The sequence below is a fragment of the Podarcis cretensis genome (assembly GCF_951804945.1).
Source record: "Podarcis cretensis genome assembly, chromosome: 6".
NCBI classification, from domain to species: Eukaryota; Metazoa; Chordata; class Lepidosauria; order Squamata; family Lacertidae; genus Podarcis; species Podarcis cretensis.
Genome location: NC_137175.1, coordinates 77,515,236 through 77,530,375, shown reverse-complemented (window position 1 = coordinate 77,530,375; position 15,140 = coordinate 77,515,236). Strand labels below are relative to the sequence as shown.

At 40.8% G+C, this 15,140-nt stretch overlaps 1 protein-coding gene and 1 long non-coding RNA gene across 2 annotated transcripts in view; one reads left to right on the top strand and one right to left on the bottom strand.

Annotated features, from left to right (window-relative positions):
* The window catches only part of LOC307219021, a 198,083-nt gene that overhangs the window by 87,322 nt on the left and 95,621 nt on the right, over positions 1-15,140 (bottom strand). The window lies entirely within an intron of this gene.
* Positions 648-10,803, top strand: HCCS (holocytochrome c synthase). Its single transcript, XM_079981733.1, has 7 exons — positions 648-671; positions 2,171-2,313; positions 4,195-4,337; positions 5,704-5,852; positions 7,677-7,800; positions 8,495-8,577; positions 8,791-10,803. The coding sequence occupies exons 2-7, from the start codon at positions 2,208-2,210 to the stop codon at positions 8,987-8,989; spliced, it is 804 nt and encodes a 267-aa protein (XP_079837859.1). The 5' UTR covers positions 648-671; positions 2,171-2,207; the 3' UTR covers positions 8,990-10,803.

The following is a 15,140-nucleotide window of genomic DNA, read 5'->3' as shown; positions in this document are numbered from 1 at the left end:
TGCGGTTACCGTGGAAACGAGGAACCTTAACGTCTCTCGCATTTCCCCCCCCCCCCCCCTCGCGCCCTCCTTTCTGAATTCGCGGAGCGCTGCGTTCCAGGCCCCGCCCCCTCCCCCTCCCGCACGCGCGCACAAACCATTCTCCCCACCCGCTTCTTAGTTCAGTCCCGTTGGCCCTTTGAGCTCCGCCCTGATCTCGTAGCGTCGGCTCTCGCGAGAAGTGGGCCGCATCTCGTGACTGGGGGCCCCGAGGAGGTCGAGGAAACAGAGGTAAGCGGCGGTTGTCCTCTCCCCGTCACCGGTGAAATTCGGGTGTGTGGGTGTGTAGTGAGCTCCGCTTCGCTTTGTGGGCGGCGAGGCCTTCCCTCTGAGGGAAAAGCGCCCTTCAGGCTTTCCCCACTGAACGCATGAGCTGGGTATGGTGACCAAGGAGACCCCCCCCCTTACACAAGTCCAGCTCCCCAGCTCAGCTCATGGCCTCGGCCTTCTCAGGCCGCCCTGATCTGCCCGTGTTGTTGTGTGAAGGCTTGGATGTGGCTGGCGATGTGTGCTGCCCCACCTCCCTGCGCATACAGCTCCTCCTAATGCATTGCATTGGTGTATGTCTTAAAACCGTCAACGACCCCTGCAAGGTGACCCTGGGCAGATCCTTATAAAAGCCGGAAATCCAGGTTCTCATTCTGCGCTCCCCTCCCTCCCATCTCCTTTCCTACTAAAATACAGTACTAAAATTAGCTAAATCATTGATCCTTTGCCTGTCTTCACATGGCATCTCCAAACGCTGTCGGGCTGCCTCATCTTGGAAGCAGCAGGATAGAAAAAAGTCACAGAATCACACAGTTGTAGAGTCGGAAGGGACCACGAGGGCCATCTAGTCCAACCCCCTGCAGCGCAGGGATCTTTTGCCCAATGTGGGGCTTGAACCCATGGCCCTGAGATTCAGAGTCTCATGCTCCACTGACTCCGGTATCCCAGGTATGCAGTAGTTGTATTCTGGTTTTGACCTTTTAAACTGCCAGGTGCTGGACTGGATAAAGAACCTTGTTACTTTTTCAGCACCCGTTCTCTATTTAGAGTGAGAAAAAGAAATCCCCTAAGATTACCCTGTTTCTCCCCTCCTTTTTGAGGCCTTCAAGTCTGTGGTGGCTAGCGCCCAGAGATGGAAGCTTGAAAGGCAGGGAGAACAATGGTAAGTGAAGCTAGAGCCAATGACAAGCAGAACCAACCAGTTCTAGTTTTGTTCCCATCCTCCTTGATAAGTTCAAGGGCAACACAGACTAAGGCGGAGGAAGCTGACAGCCACTGTCGCCCATAAGACTGGTTGTAAGAAGGCAGGCAGGTGGCAGGCTGAGGCTGGTGGAACAGTGCCCCTTTTGCCTTAATCGACCAGTCTCCACTGCTTCAAGAACTATAGTTGTTCATGTACTTCAGGTAGCTTCCTCTGTTTCTGTACGTTTGATGCACAGAAAATTCTCACCATCCAGGTGAATGGTGGCTGTGACTACCTGAAAGCGCTTGGACATGGACAGGTGTGCATGTTACCAAATTCCTTTCTGATGTGGAAAATCAAGTCTGTGTAGTCACTGCATGAAATGCTCTGAGAGTGTCTTGCCATTGAATCCTTTGGCGAAGCCCCCCTCCAAGTAGGAATAAGACTTGAAGTACCCCAGACATCCCCCCCCCCCCGTAAATTTCAAAGATGCGTGTGGGAAGTAGGTAGAAGTGCAGTTTATAGTTCTTGGTTTATATTTACAAGCATCCCCACATTTATGCAGGGGTTATGTTCCAGCCCCCCATGTGCATAACTGAAATCACGTAAAATGGGGAGCACCCCACTTTAATAGGGGGCATGTGGTGAGGAGGAGAGAGAGAGACTCATGTGTGCTGCCAAGGCTGCTGCCCAATGCACCTTCCCTTGTTCGAAGCTGCTGCCTGGAAGTCACTCAGGGTCTCTGTCTGTCCTATTCCGAGCCTTCTCTCACTTGGGGCCACTGTCCCGAGCCTTCCCTCCAGTATTTAATAACCGTCACGCCATGCTTCATACCTGACCATAATTACTCACTTTCAGTCTCTGAAATTATTATTCTTAGCAAGCCACCTTTCTGGTTTTATTTCTTCATTTTTCTAGTAAATAATACACTGTATAAATATGCTTGACTTTGCATTTCAGATGCCCTGTCAAATCTGGTTTTAAGGACGAGGTTGTCATGGGTTCATCTGCATCTTCTCCATCAATTGCACTCCAAGCAAATGTATCAGAACAGCCTCAGGCTGTGCCTTCACAATGTCCAATGCACCAGAAGAACATGGAAGGTAATTGCTCACTCAACTAAACAAGCTAAGCATGTGAAAAATGATTCTAAAATTGCTTCAAAGAGGCTTATTTAACAATAAGAATAGGTTTCCACATTTTTGTTGGCCTGGTAAATATGAGAACTCCCAGCAGCCTTGCTGCTACAGAGGTGGGTGAAGTTTGCAAAGTTTCTATGTAGTTCTCCCCTACATAGTAGAGTGAAGGTTAGTAAAGTGAAGGGTGGTGAGTGAAGGTTAGTAGAGTGAAGGGTGGTAATTGTTCAGCCTCTGAGGTGGCTGAAATGCCTCAGCTATACCAGGCCAAACCAGCAAGGCTCTGCCAGTCTTTTCAGCTTGAGTAAGAAAAGGTGGGGTAGACAAGGGTAGTGTCTTTGGAGTCAAGGTGTCTGGACCATGCTAGAAGTGTAGGACCAAACCAACAAGCTTGGAGCTGGAAAGGGAAGCAGTGGGGTATCTCTTCCCTTGTATGAGGTTTGCGACAAAGGGAAACGGGGTCGCCGCAATCAACCGTTTGGCTTGGCTTCCAAGGCCAGGCAGTATTTGTGGACCCAGAGCTAATATGGCTGGTTCTTTAAGCCCTAAATGTGTGGATGTTAAAGCAAGAGAGGTTTTTTCCATTGGGATTTTTTTTTCCTCATTAAGAAGCTTCTGAATTCAGGCTAGACACTCTTATTAGCCAACATTAGAATTCTTATTCGATCTTCTCAATATGATAACTTATTTATTTATAAGGTTGCCTACCCACCTCTTCATCTTAAGTTTACAGCATTACAATATGCAATTATAAAACACGTAATACCATTCCAGATGAAGAGAACTGTATAAATTCAACAAAAGAGGCGGATCCCATAAAACAAAAGTCCTAATATGCAAAGTAAAGAGATGCCTCTTTAGCATGCCTTGAAAGCTGCATAATGAAGATGCTAGACACACTTTCTGGGGATGGAGTTTCACAATTTAGGGGAGAAAGCTCTCTCTTGAACTGCCATCCCTCACAATTCTGAGGGTGGGACAATTACCAAGAGAGCCCACTCCTAACACCCAAGAATAGTGATGGAGATGATCCTTCAGATATTTTGGGCCCAATCATTAGGACATTAAACATGTTGCCTGGCAACTAGTGCAGCTGTTGTAAAACAGAAGTTATATGAATTCTAAATGGAACCCTAGCTAGTAATCTAATGAGAAAAAACAATCTTCATGAATGACTTTTCCCTTGCAGCTACAGAAGAGAAATACAGGACATTTATTTTCATAAATTGAAATGTGAACCAAGGTCCCAATCCTAACTCTGGCTGGGCTTCAGCAGGGCTTAACAATATAGTGAAACAACCAACACAATCCTACCACTTGTGCTTGATAGGAAAAGGAGGTTGTTTTGGTATATCAGTGGCAGGGGATGTGCAGAAACGAGGGCTGGATCTTGCGGCTTGTTGAACTGGCTTAGGATCTATTTTGATCCTCCTCCTCCTTCTTTGGCGATCACTCGTAGTCGAGTAAGATTGTCTTCCGTGGGCTCAGTAGCTCTGGAACACCCTGTTACAGGACTTTACATTGGCTGCTGCCAGTGGCAACTTCCACCTATTCATGCTTTCAGTAGGTCGGGACCTCTAGCAGAACAGCCTTCCTGCCAGTGAAGCCTGGCATAGCCAGGCAAAGCTGTGCAGAGAGACATGCTTTCTTCATTCACCTGTCCCCGTGCCTCAGGGTATATTGTGCTGCAGTATAAATATTGACTTACAAAATACATTTCCAGTGACACTACATCAAACTGTATAAATAGAAGCATGAATAAAGTTCAAATTAAGGGCACAGTGAACTAGATCATTTGCCATTAAATTTATATTCTGCTGCACAAAATTATGGTTTGTTTTGTTTCAGGTTGTCCAATGAATATGCAGTCAGCTGGCAGTCTTAGTGAGAACCAGAGCTATCCTGTTCCTGCACATCAAGAAAGAGCATACGAATATGTGGAGTGCCCTGTGAAATCTCAAACACATGAGAAGATTGATCCTAGCAATATGGTAGCCTCAAAAGTTTTTTTCCTACTGTGCTGCTATCAAATATAAAAGTGATATTTTAACATTATTACGAGGCCAACAAGAATTCTAATATGTTTCTGCTGCAACTTTTAAGAGTAATGCCTAAAAACTTGGTATTTCATGTTGGAGACATCTGTTAACGTAACTGAGCTGAGATTACTTTGAGCTGTTTATCCTGTAGTGCAGAGTATCACCCTGTCTTCAGATTGAAAAGGCAGTCACCCTGAATATTGCTTTTTAATATTGCAGTATTGCATTTGGCTGCTCTCAACAATAGACAGTAGCCATCAAAATATAATTTTCTCTATATCTGCTGTTTATGAAATTGTCAGGCTGATAGCGTTACTTCTGTTCAGTTTATCATTTTTGCAAGCAAGTTAGAACATTTGTGACAGGCATAGTATTGTCTCTGTATTAATTTAAGGCCATTCTGACTGTAAATATAGTAATCTTGACTAACACCTGTAGAAAGTGAAAGCTTCAGCCTTTCAGATCCTGCCTTCCTTTGTTCTTCTTCCAGTAATACTTATTAAAACTAATACCATCTCTTCTGTTATCATTCCCCTTTGGACACCCTTTCCTTTCCTACCAGGGATATGTTCTTGGAGATTTGATGAGTTGTTTTTAAAATGCTAATCATCTGCTCAGTTTACTTACGTGCATTAACTTAGTTCCTTTTTAGCTTGAAACATCATACGAATTGAATGCAGGGTGGTATAGAAATGTTTAAAATAATTTTTTATAATTAGTAAAGGGCATCCACCCTCCTGGTTTCAGAGCCTTTGAATCTCTGCATCCTAAGGCTCAAAAAAGAAGGTAGTGTCAAAAGCCAACCTCAGAAGTATAAAGCATGAATAAAATAATTTATTTATAAATAAATGTATAGGGTGGAATTCAACAATCCTCTCTTCCATTTGCTCTGTCTGTGCAACTGTTCCAGACCGAACAACCTGCCCCTTCCCCTTTTCTCCTTTTAGGACAGCAGGTTGGGAAGAGGAAGGAAGCCTGTTGTGCAATGGAAGTCCTTGCACAGGGCTTCTGCTGCCAGGGCTGGTTTACTGAATCTTTCCCATAAAGTCTGTTTTTTAACAGTGCAGAATTCTTGCTTCCAAATGTTAAGTAACTCCTGAGTTGAACAGCAAGTAACCAATGTGTTGGGTCATTCAGAGTACTCTGGACAAAACACTCTTCTTTGAAATGTTTGACTAAATGAAACTTGCTCTTGTTAAAGGATGTCTTAAGTAGAGTAGGTGAGAAGCATACCTGGAGTGAGGGAAGTTATCACTGAAGATATGGGTCTTTACCGCAGAATATCCACTGTTCTTATTTCCTGCTCCTTCTTATTTAGATGCCAGCACCTAATCAGCTACCAGCCCCCGATCAACCATTTCCATTGTCTACAGTGAGAGAAGAGTCTACTATTCCTAGAGCGTCTTCTGAACAAAAATGGGTTTATCCCTCAGAGCAGATGTTTTGGAATGCAATGCTTAGAAAAGGGTAAGTGAATTATAAATTAAGTACAGCATCAGTTTGCTGACTAGCCTGCTGATGCAGGTACAACAAAAAGTGCATTGAAATCACCCTGCTCGTGCTTCTCATCCTCTCAGATTAACTGTAACCTGTCTCAGCACACCTGGGATTTAAGGTGGATTTATAAATATCCAGATGTTCATCCATTGCCTCTCCCATTGCTCTCTTCATTTTATTCACCCCCACTCCACCCCCTGAAATATATTTGAGGCTGTGCCTGTGCTGGCTTATTTATTTATTTGAGTAACCACTTGATGTTGCTTTCATTAAATATTAACATACAGGTGTGAACAGGGCCTAGTTAAGTTTACAAAGTCCTGTGTACACTTATCTGTGAGTAACCCTGTTGAACACAGGGACATAAGTCTGAGTAAATATACATAGGATTATGCTGTGAATCAGTCTGCCTGGAAGATATGCTTAAGCTCTCAACTTTACTTTTTTTAATAATAATAATAATAATAATTTTTTATTTATACCCCGCCCTCCCCAGCCAAGGCCGGGCTCAGAGCGGCTTACAAACAATAATAAAAAAAAGAAGAATGATTACAACTTAAAAACAAAAATAAAATACAACATTAAAATAATGGAACATTAAAATATTAAAATGTAGCCTCATCGCAGGAGGAGAAGGAAAAGAAAAAGAGAGGGGGGGGGGAGGGAATCAAATTGGCTCCAAGCCAAAGGCCAGACGGAACAACTCTGTCTTACAGGCCCTGCGGAAATAAATCAGATCCTGCAGGGCCCTGGTCTCATGAGGCAGAGCGTACCACCAGGCCGGAGCCAGAGTTGAAAAGGCCCTGGCTCTGGTTGAAGCCAATCTAACTTCCTTAGGGCCCGGGACCACTAGGGTGTTGCTATTTATGGACCTTGAGGCTCTCCGTGGGGCATACCAGGAGAGGCAGTCCCGTAGGTATGAGGGTCCTAGGCCGCGAAGGGCTTTAAAGGTCAAAAGCAGCACCTTAAATCTGACCCTGTACTCCACCGGGAGCCAGTGCAGCTTGAAAAGCACTGGGTGAATATGCTCCCATGGCAGAGACCCCATGAGGAGCCTCGCTGCAGCATTCGGTACCTGCTGGAGTTTCTGGGACAGCTTCAAGGGCAGCCCTGCATAGAGCGAATAGCGTATGAGCATTTAATTCTAGACATGACTATAATGCAGACTTCCTAAACTACTGGCAGTTGTGTGATTGAGCAAAAATGTGTTCAAGCCTTTTAGAAGTTAGGCAACTATGGTAAAAGACTAAAATGTGTAGGTGGTATAGCATGCATCTTTCAGCCCCCTGAAAATCTGCTCTGGCGGGTTTTGGGTACCCTTGGGAGCAGTGTGAGTTGGGGCTGTAGGGGAAATCACACCTTCTGCCTGTGGGGATGATGTCTATTTAGCAGAGCAGGAGGTTCCTCTGGATTAGAGTCTGCAAACAGAAGGAGTTGATGGAACCAACCCTTTAAACTTATGCTTTTTGACTGTGCTTTGAAGAAAAGGCCCACAATCTGTTACGCAAACATCCAGTTTAGCTGAAAAATGAAGAAGCCTACAAAGATTTACCATCACAGCAAGAAACAGGCAAGTAGTATATTACTGAAAGTTAGCGCTCTTGGCATATTTGAGTTTTGTGCCAGCTTGGTAAATAACATCTCTACATAGTTATTTCTTTGTTCAGTGGAGGAAGGGCAGAGAGATGGGGAACTTGATTTCAGTCAAGTAGTTCCCCCTCGCACAATAAAATAAAGACTTGGAACTCCACAGTTCCCCTCTGAGACCTCCTTTTTCAATATTGCTTTCTGTAGATGGAGATGGAAAGATGATGACATAAAACCTGAAGATATGAATAATATAATCAAGATTCATAATCAGAATAATGAACAGGCGTGGAAGGAAATTTTAAAATGGGAAGCACTTCATGCGAGGCAAGTACAGCAACAATTTATATTCACAGTTTGATACGGTATCTTGTAATAAAAGATATACAGGTGAGTTTTTGTTTTCTCAGTAATTCTAGGTTTTGTGCATTTTCGTGTTGAAAGGAAATACATATGGAAATGAGGAGTTGGTGCAGGTCTTTCATGATTAGGCTTTTTTTTTACTTTCAGAACTAATTTGTTCCTCTTTAACTTTCTGAATCATAGAGGTCAAATAACGCACAGAGACTGTTGAAAGATGCTTTGGGGTTCTGCAATTAGCATCTAAGGGTCACACTAGATGAGGTAGTTTTGTGAGTTCAATTAATGTGACAATTTTTTTGTTACATAAATAGTAGCCATGCAAAGCCTGCCACAGCCCTGACAAAAATTGCTTCTCTGAAGCTGTTTACAATTAAAGGGAGGTGTGTGTGTGTGTGTGTGTGTGTGTGTGTGTGTATATGAGAATGAGAAGTAAAAAAAGGGGGGGGGGAATCTGCTGTCTTTGACACAGAAAGGTGTGATCTCCACAGAATAAATGTCATTTTATAATTTCATTTTGCTGTTGTGAAATTGAAGTTAAGAAATGTATCTATAGTTGTATGGTGGACAAATTTAAGTCACAAACAAATACTTCTTAGTCCTTTTGACTGCAATTGTTTAGCCTTGATTGCTGATTATGTGTTTCTAAAATTGCCTTTAGGGAGTGTCCATGTGGACCAGCACTTATTCGGTTTGGTGGTAAAGCGAAGGAGTACTCGCCAAGAGCCAGAATAAGGTCTTGGATGGGGTAAGCTGTATAGAGCAGATTGCTTTCTATTTTAAAAACAAAAAGTCTTAAAATTTGGAATCTTTGTGTTTAACAGAATGGGACTTGAACGAGGCAGGTCTTTGTTAGGTACCTTAACTTTAATGTTTGCTAGATGTGACACATCTAATGATTGATATACAGTTGGACTACTTTTTAAAATTCAACAACATTAAGACTTTTATTTCTTTCTAGCTATGAACTACCTTTTGATAGACACGATTGGATTGTTGATCGCTGTGGAAAGGAAGTTCGATATGTAATTGACTATTATGATGGAGGAGAAGTAGATAAGAATTATCAGTTCACCATTTTGGATGTCCGTCCGGCTTTTGATTCCCTAACTGCAGTATGGGACAGGATGAAAGTGGCTTGGTGGCGCTGGACTTCATAACTAAATTTGCACGGTATGAACAGTTACACTATTTGGGCAAAGTGGTGCTGCCCTAACTTTGGACTTTAATAAAAGTTTATGGTGACTTAAGTCAACAGCATTCTACTTTCCATTGGAGGAGAAATTACATTTATTTAAACAAGCCTCTCATTAAATAATACAGTGTGTGTGTTGTCCAACGGTGTTGACCTTTCAGAAAAACTATGGAAACATGCTCAATAAGGAATACGGAAGGCACTCAACTAGTGAATGTAGTATATCAGTGCTATGAAATGGGAGTAGCTGTAATCTTAGTGGATGAGCAATTACAACCTTTTAACAGCGATAACATAAAACCTGAAAGATGAGTGCATAAACTGTTTTGAAATTATACCTTCTGCGGTAAAAAATAAAATGACATTTAGTCTTTTAAAATCCACAAAATCCTTTTTGAGTGACTTACATACTAAAATGTCCATAGATTTTATATTATACTGAGTGTATACGCTCTCAAGGTAACCATGATTCATGCACAACCATATGTGTAACTGACTCAGTTTAAAAGCAATCAGAAGTCATCTGAATCAACAGCATTCATATCCTGCCTTTTATATTAAGCTGAAATTAAGGTGGCGCTTGGCTAATTAAGTTGCTCTTCTGAAAAAAAAATGCACTTACGTTGGAGTGTGGTTCTGTATTTACCCTTTTAAGAAGAAAGGTGTCTTAAAACATATCAATGCCAAAGTTAGTTATGCAGTGCAAAAATGTATTGTTAATGGAACCGCCTTTAAAACATTTCATTTAGTTTGATGAATGTAGGCAAAAATATTGCTTTCCAGAGATGACAGCATTTGCCACTAAATCCAAACTTACACATAAATAAGTCTTTCAGCTTGTGTTGGAAATGTAACAACTGCTCCCAGGTTAAAACCTGAGTGTACCATTTCCCTGTTCAGATGGCTGCAGACAAGTCACTTGGCCAATCGTAGGTGCAGTTGAGTTGATAACCATTCTATACCAGTGCTGCTGGTTGTATCTAAGAAAACACAATAAATTTATGAGGATTGCACACGCAGTTTGTCCTTCTCACCTCCACTCCTTTTGGCTTTAAAAAGACAGAGCACAAGGACAAGCAAGGTGAGTGAAGACAGAGTTGGGTGATTCACTCTTGTATAATTGTTTGCAAGGCTGTTGTACACATCCCTTGCAAGAATATTCTTCAAGAGCCTTTGAATAAAGAAGGAATTATTCGCACAAAAAATAAAGATATAATAATAAGAATATTTGCAAAGAGGGATTGGGGGGGATGCTGCTAGGGAGAAAACCATTGATAGAATATTATTATTGTTATTAATTGAATTTATATACCGCCCTATACATGGGGGGTCTCAGGGTGGTTCACAGAATAAAATCAAGATATAAAACCACAACACACACGCGCACACACACACACACACACACACACACAGATTATTAGGATATCAAATAATGTTTTTGTTGAAGGATCTATATACTCAACATTATTCAGAATTGATTTGCTAAATTAAATCATCTTGGAATTGTGTTTGAAAAAGCATACAGGGTAGGTATAAAACAGCAAGGAGTATCTATATAGATATGTAGATGCAATAATTCTACCTCTTGACATGGTGAATGTTGCATCTTAATTGATGTTGTTCAAGGAATATTCGCATGTCTACAAGATGCACTTGCTGTCCAATTATCCATAGTTCTGGTGTGTGTACATTTATCTTCATTGTATATAGATGAATTCAGTTACATGTCAACTACTTCATAGGTGTGTCTTTGGTTTTAATAAACTATTTTTTACTTTATTGCTTGTCTGATTTTATTTTCTTGGGGTAAACACTTCAGTGATTTGGTGATACCTTAGCAATGCACAAAACATTAAAAGCCTTGGAGTTCCTTAAATGTTTCCATGCCTGTGGGCTTTTTGACTAAGTCAGTAAGGCTGGAACAAAGCATGATACATCTGTGCAGAAGCCTGCTTTAATTGCACATTGCTCTTGCTGGGTTGGGGAGATTTTGTGCAACCTGAAAAGTCCCCTCCAGGATTGCCAGGGTACAAAACCAAACTGCTCTCAAGGTTATGTGGCTTCCCCCATCATCTGTATGGTAGGCATGGATGTCTTCGAGGACAAAAACCTATATATGGGTTCCAGTATGAAATATTGGGCCAAATGCACAAACACTTTGAAACTGAAAATACATGCATCTGAATTCATCAGTATGGGCCATTTATGCACAGAAATGTAACATCAAAATTTCCAGGAATGCTTGCTATATACAGAATATGTATTTACTGAGTACCCATTTGTCAGAATTCATAAAAAATGCATTAAGCCAAACTTTCAGATTTGCCTCCTTTGCATTTTGTGAGGAGAAGCTGTTTCATGGCATGAATATTACCAGGAAAGACATTCTTTCAAATGAAAATAAGTTTCTTAAATTGCATTTTGTTTTGTTTTTAATTCATCATTTTACTCAGAATTTTCTGTGCCTTTTCTGTTCCTTTAAAAGGAGACACATGGATCATACTTTGCTTGCTTGTATTGGAACAAAAAAAATGCAGTGTTCTTGTTTTGGGCCTCTAGTCAGGTTTTTTTTTAACACTTTTAAGTTCATTCAGGAATATGTTAGCACCTGTGAGCCATTTGCTCAGATCTAAATGATTAACTCTACCTTGCAAAAATAAGGGACTTGATTTCCCCCCTCTGAAAATGACAGCTATGTTTCCTTTTGTGATGAAATAAAACCTGTAGTTAAGAATTTATGAAGATGCAGATGGTCTCCACTTAATCTGACCTTTCTCAAATTGTAGGTATGAATTAATTGCACAGGATGATGCTATTGTGACTGCATTAACACCACAAATGTCATGGTAGGCCATCAGATCCTTGCAAAGTTGAGGAGTCATAAGAAAAAGATTAAAACTCTGTTTACAACATTTAAATCTGCTCTGACCTTTATAAAGCACAGTTTACTTTCCAAAGAAATATGCTGCCTGACTGCATAATAGCAATTAAGCATTCAAATAAAACTTTTTCTTTAACGGTTTATCTAACATACTTTTGCATAGTTTTTAAATTCCTCAGACAAAACCCTCACAGTTTCAAGTTTCTGTGAAATGCAGAAGTTTGTGGTTTTAAAAATGCCTGTCTCATTTATTGTACAGCTTGCAGGTTAAGGGTATACATATTTCAAAAACACCATATAGGTCATGACTTCTGGGCATACAATATTGAGCTCTTATTACTATCATCTCAGCACTACTGCTCATCTGTTCTTGTTGCAAATAAACTTACCCCTCTGATCCTTTTGATTTCACAAGCAGTTTGGATTGTTTGAGCAGTTAGATAAAGGTCATTTAAAAAGAAAAAAAGTCACTCAAAATGTTTGAAAGGAACTGAAATTCTGGAGGTGTGAAAGTTTCTGCGTGTGGAAAGTCTGAGTGATACATTCCCCAGGTGGGAAGGATTAAGTAACAAGTGTGTTATCCTTGCAGCTTAAGTTACGAACACATTATATCTTTACCATATGGTCCCTGACATTGCCCCTGCAGACCCACATTAACATTTTACATTACATGGTGGTAAAAAGTGAATGTATTAAGTACCCTTCTGCTAAAATTGCTGCCTATGACACAACTATAAACAGTATTATAAAACTGGTTCCCCAATTCCACCCAACTGCAAGACAACTTGAGAGTCTTCCCAGGCTACTTAATATTTTCCCCCTGTCTGCTGTAGCAAATGTGATGCACTGGTGCTAGATGTACTCTCTGCTTTTTAATTGTGCTGTTATTGCTTCTTTTACTTCTTACTGAATTTATTGTATAGAACTCAAATTTTATTGTATTTTATGGTAAGAATTCACATAATCCATAGAATTCAAATTGCAAGACAACAAAATACAATATAAGAAATAAAAGAAGCAATTCAAATGCAGTTAAAAATTAAGAACATTTAATGTGATGGATGGGCCGTCGCCTGTCTTCAACTAGAAATCCATACACACACCACAGACCACCTGAATGAAGCTCGGTTCGCAGACCAGTTTAGGAAGTCTTGTTCTAAAACACAGACATGTTTGGCAGAAAGTGTTCTCTCAGTCTGCAGATGAGCTTAATGGCTGCATTTTTATACGCAATGAGTGCAGTCTCAGAAGTATGGCATCTACAGCTGAGTTGGATACCAGTTAAATACTTTGAAAAGGATGGATTTTTCTCCATCACATATATATAATGATTGAACAACCAAAGCAGACAATAAACATAAAGAGAACAATTACCTATAATAATATAGGTTCAACACAATGAGCTTTGTAATAAAGTATAAAAAATCAGGAGTGAATGAAATGGTTACAATTATTGTAAATGAGGTGTAAAAACACAAGTTGCATACTTCAGTAGGGAAGACCTTTTCCTTTCCCCCCTATTGCTGTAATATTAATTTCTGAACCTTGTATTATTCACTAATACGTCTTTAATCAGTCATTCTGACTACTGGGGATTAATATTGTTTCTGCTTGGGTCCTGAGACCTTGCCAACATTGGTGAGTTTTAAAGTGATAAAATTTCTGTCGAAGAAAGCGGAAAAGATAATATAATATAATATAAATCTATGCTTGAATAGTGCAACTGTGGATGTGCAAATATACTCTCCTCCCTAGCTGTGGGACATGTGTGTTTACTGCACCCTTTCAATTAAGCATCAGTACATCCCAACAGTATGGCTACAACAAGCCATATTCTGATGGCAGTCCCATTTATCCACACATATATTTTATATGTGAATTAAATCTGCAAAGGGCTAAGTTACAAGTGTTCGCATACCAGGAATTGGTAGGCCACACTAATTAGCTGGTATGCTAATAATAAGAACAGCTATTAATATTAGTTTTTTGTGAGCTGGATTTTTTAAAAAAAATAGAAAAGAGTTCCTACACAGTAAAAATGCAACAGAAGGCCAAGAATAGACATTCATCTTGAATTTAAATATTTAGCATTTTCACAAGCCTGTGACTACAAGAGAATGTATTACGTTTAGATGGGATTTAGATCTTTGACATGAAGCGGATATTTGCATAGTGTGACAAATATCAAACTGACATTATGCTGTCTCATTTGATGACTTCCAAATGTCAGAGTGCAAGAACTTGTGTGTGGGGACCTCAGTGACTTTAGATAGTGTCAGTTTAAAAGACATTTACATTGACTTATTATTTTTTAAAAAATATTTAAATGTATTAAATGTATTAAACAAAGCATTGTTAAGAAAGGAAGATGGTTGCTGGGGGAGTGGGAAGGGAGGAAAAGATTGTCATAAAAGAAGAAGGTGGTAAGTTTCAGCTAATTTTCATAGACGCCTTTCTGACAGGAGCAAGCAATACTTTGCTGCACTTTTGACAGCCTCTCTTCAACTGTTTCTGGCACCTGCCGCTCATTCCCCTATTAGTTTGTAAATATTTCATACAATATGTAGACTGCTGAAACATGGCCACACTGCTGTTTTTAATTGTTTTTTTTGCCTTAGTGAAGTGAATTTTTTGTGGGCCTGCTGCTTTACGTGCAATTATCTTTGCACAGCAGCAGCAAGGAAACTGTGGTTTTGTTAAGCACCCTTTCACTTGGGCAGCTGCGGCCATGGTACCTTGGAAAATGCTTGTTTGGATATATTTCCCACCTGACCCTAAGAGCTCATGGCCCGCCACAGCAACTATGAAGGCGACGTGGGCCTGTGTATTTTTAAGCACCCACAATAAAATACAAATATGTTTTGAGGGAGCCTTGGGAGAAGGTGCTGCTGATGGTTCCCTCCTCTGCCAGGGGACCCTGGCCGTGAGCTTATTCTGGCAGGTGGCTGTGTATAACCACCCTTTTATTTTCCCACAATGCTCCAGGATGACACTAGCTGAAAGCAGTGGTGGTTGTGAGGATTTTGCGCTGCCTTCAACCGGACTGCCGTACGAACAGAAAGTGTGTCCTTGATTTCCCCCTGCCCACACTCTTGCCGATAAGGCGCAATCCTGGGCCCTGCCCTGCCCACATATAAATCATGGGCGCAGCATATCTTGGAGCACCTAATTCCCCATGAACTCTCCTTGCTATGAATAACTTCACAGGAAGTATTGTCTCTATTTAGCTGACAGA

What these genes read in the sequence shown, in the direction of transcription:
- HCCS (XM_079981733.1), top strand. Translation starts at nt 2,208, where the DNA reads ATGGGTTCATCTGCATCTTCTCCATCAATTGCACTCCAAGCAAATGTA. An exon ending in AATGCAATGCTTAGAAAAGG is followed by an intron (nt 5,853 to 7,676) that starts GTAAGTGAATTA and finishes TGCTTTCTGTAG; the next exon opens with ATGGAGATGGAAAGATGATG. An exon ending in AAGCACTTCATGCGAGGCAA is followed by an intron (nt 7,801 to 8,494) that starts GTACAGCAACAA and finishes GCCTTTAGGGAG; the next exon opens with TGTCCATGTGGACCAGCACT.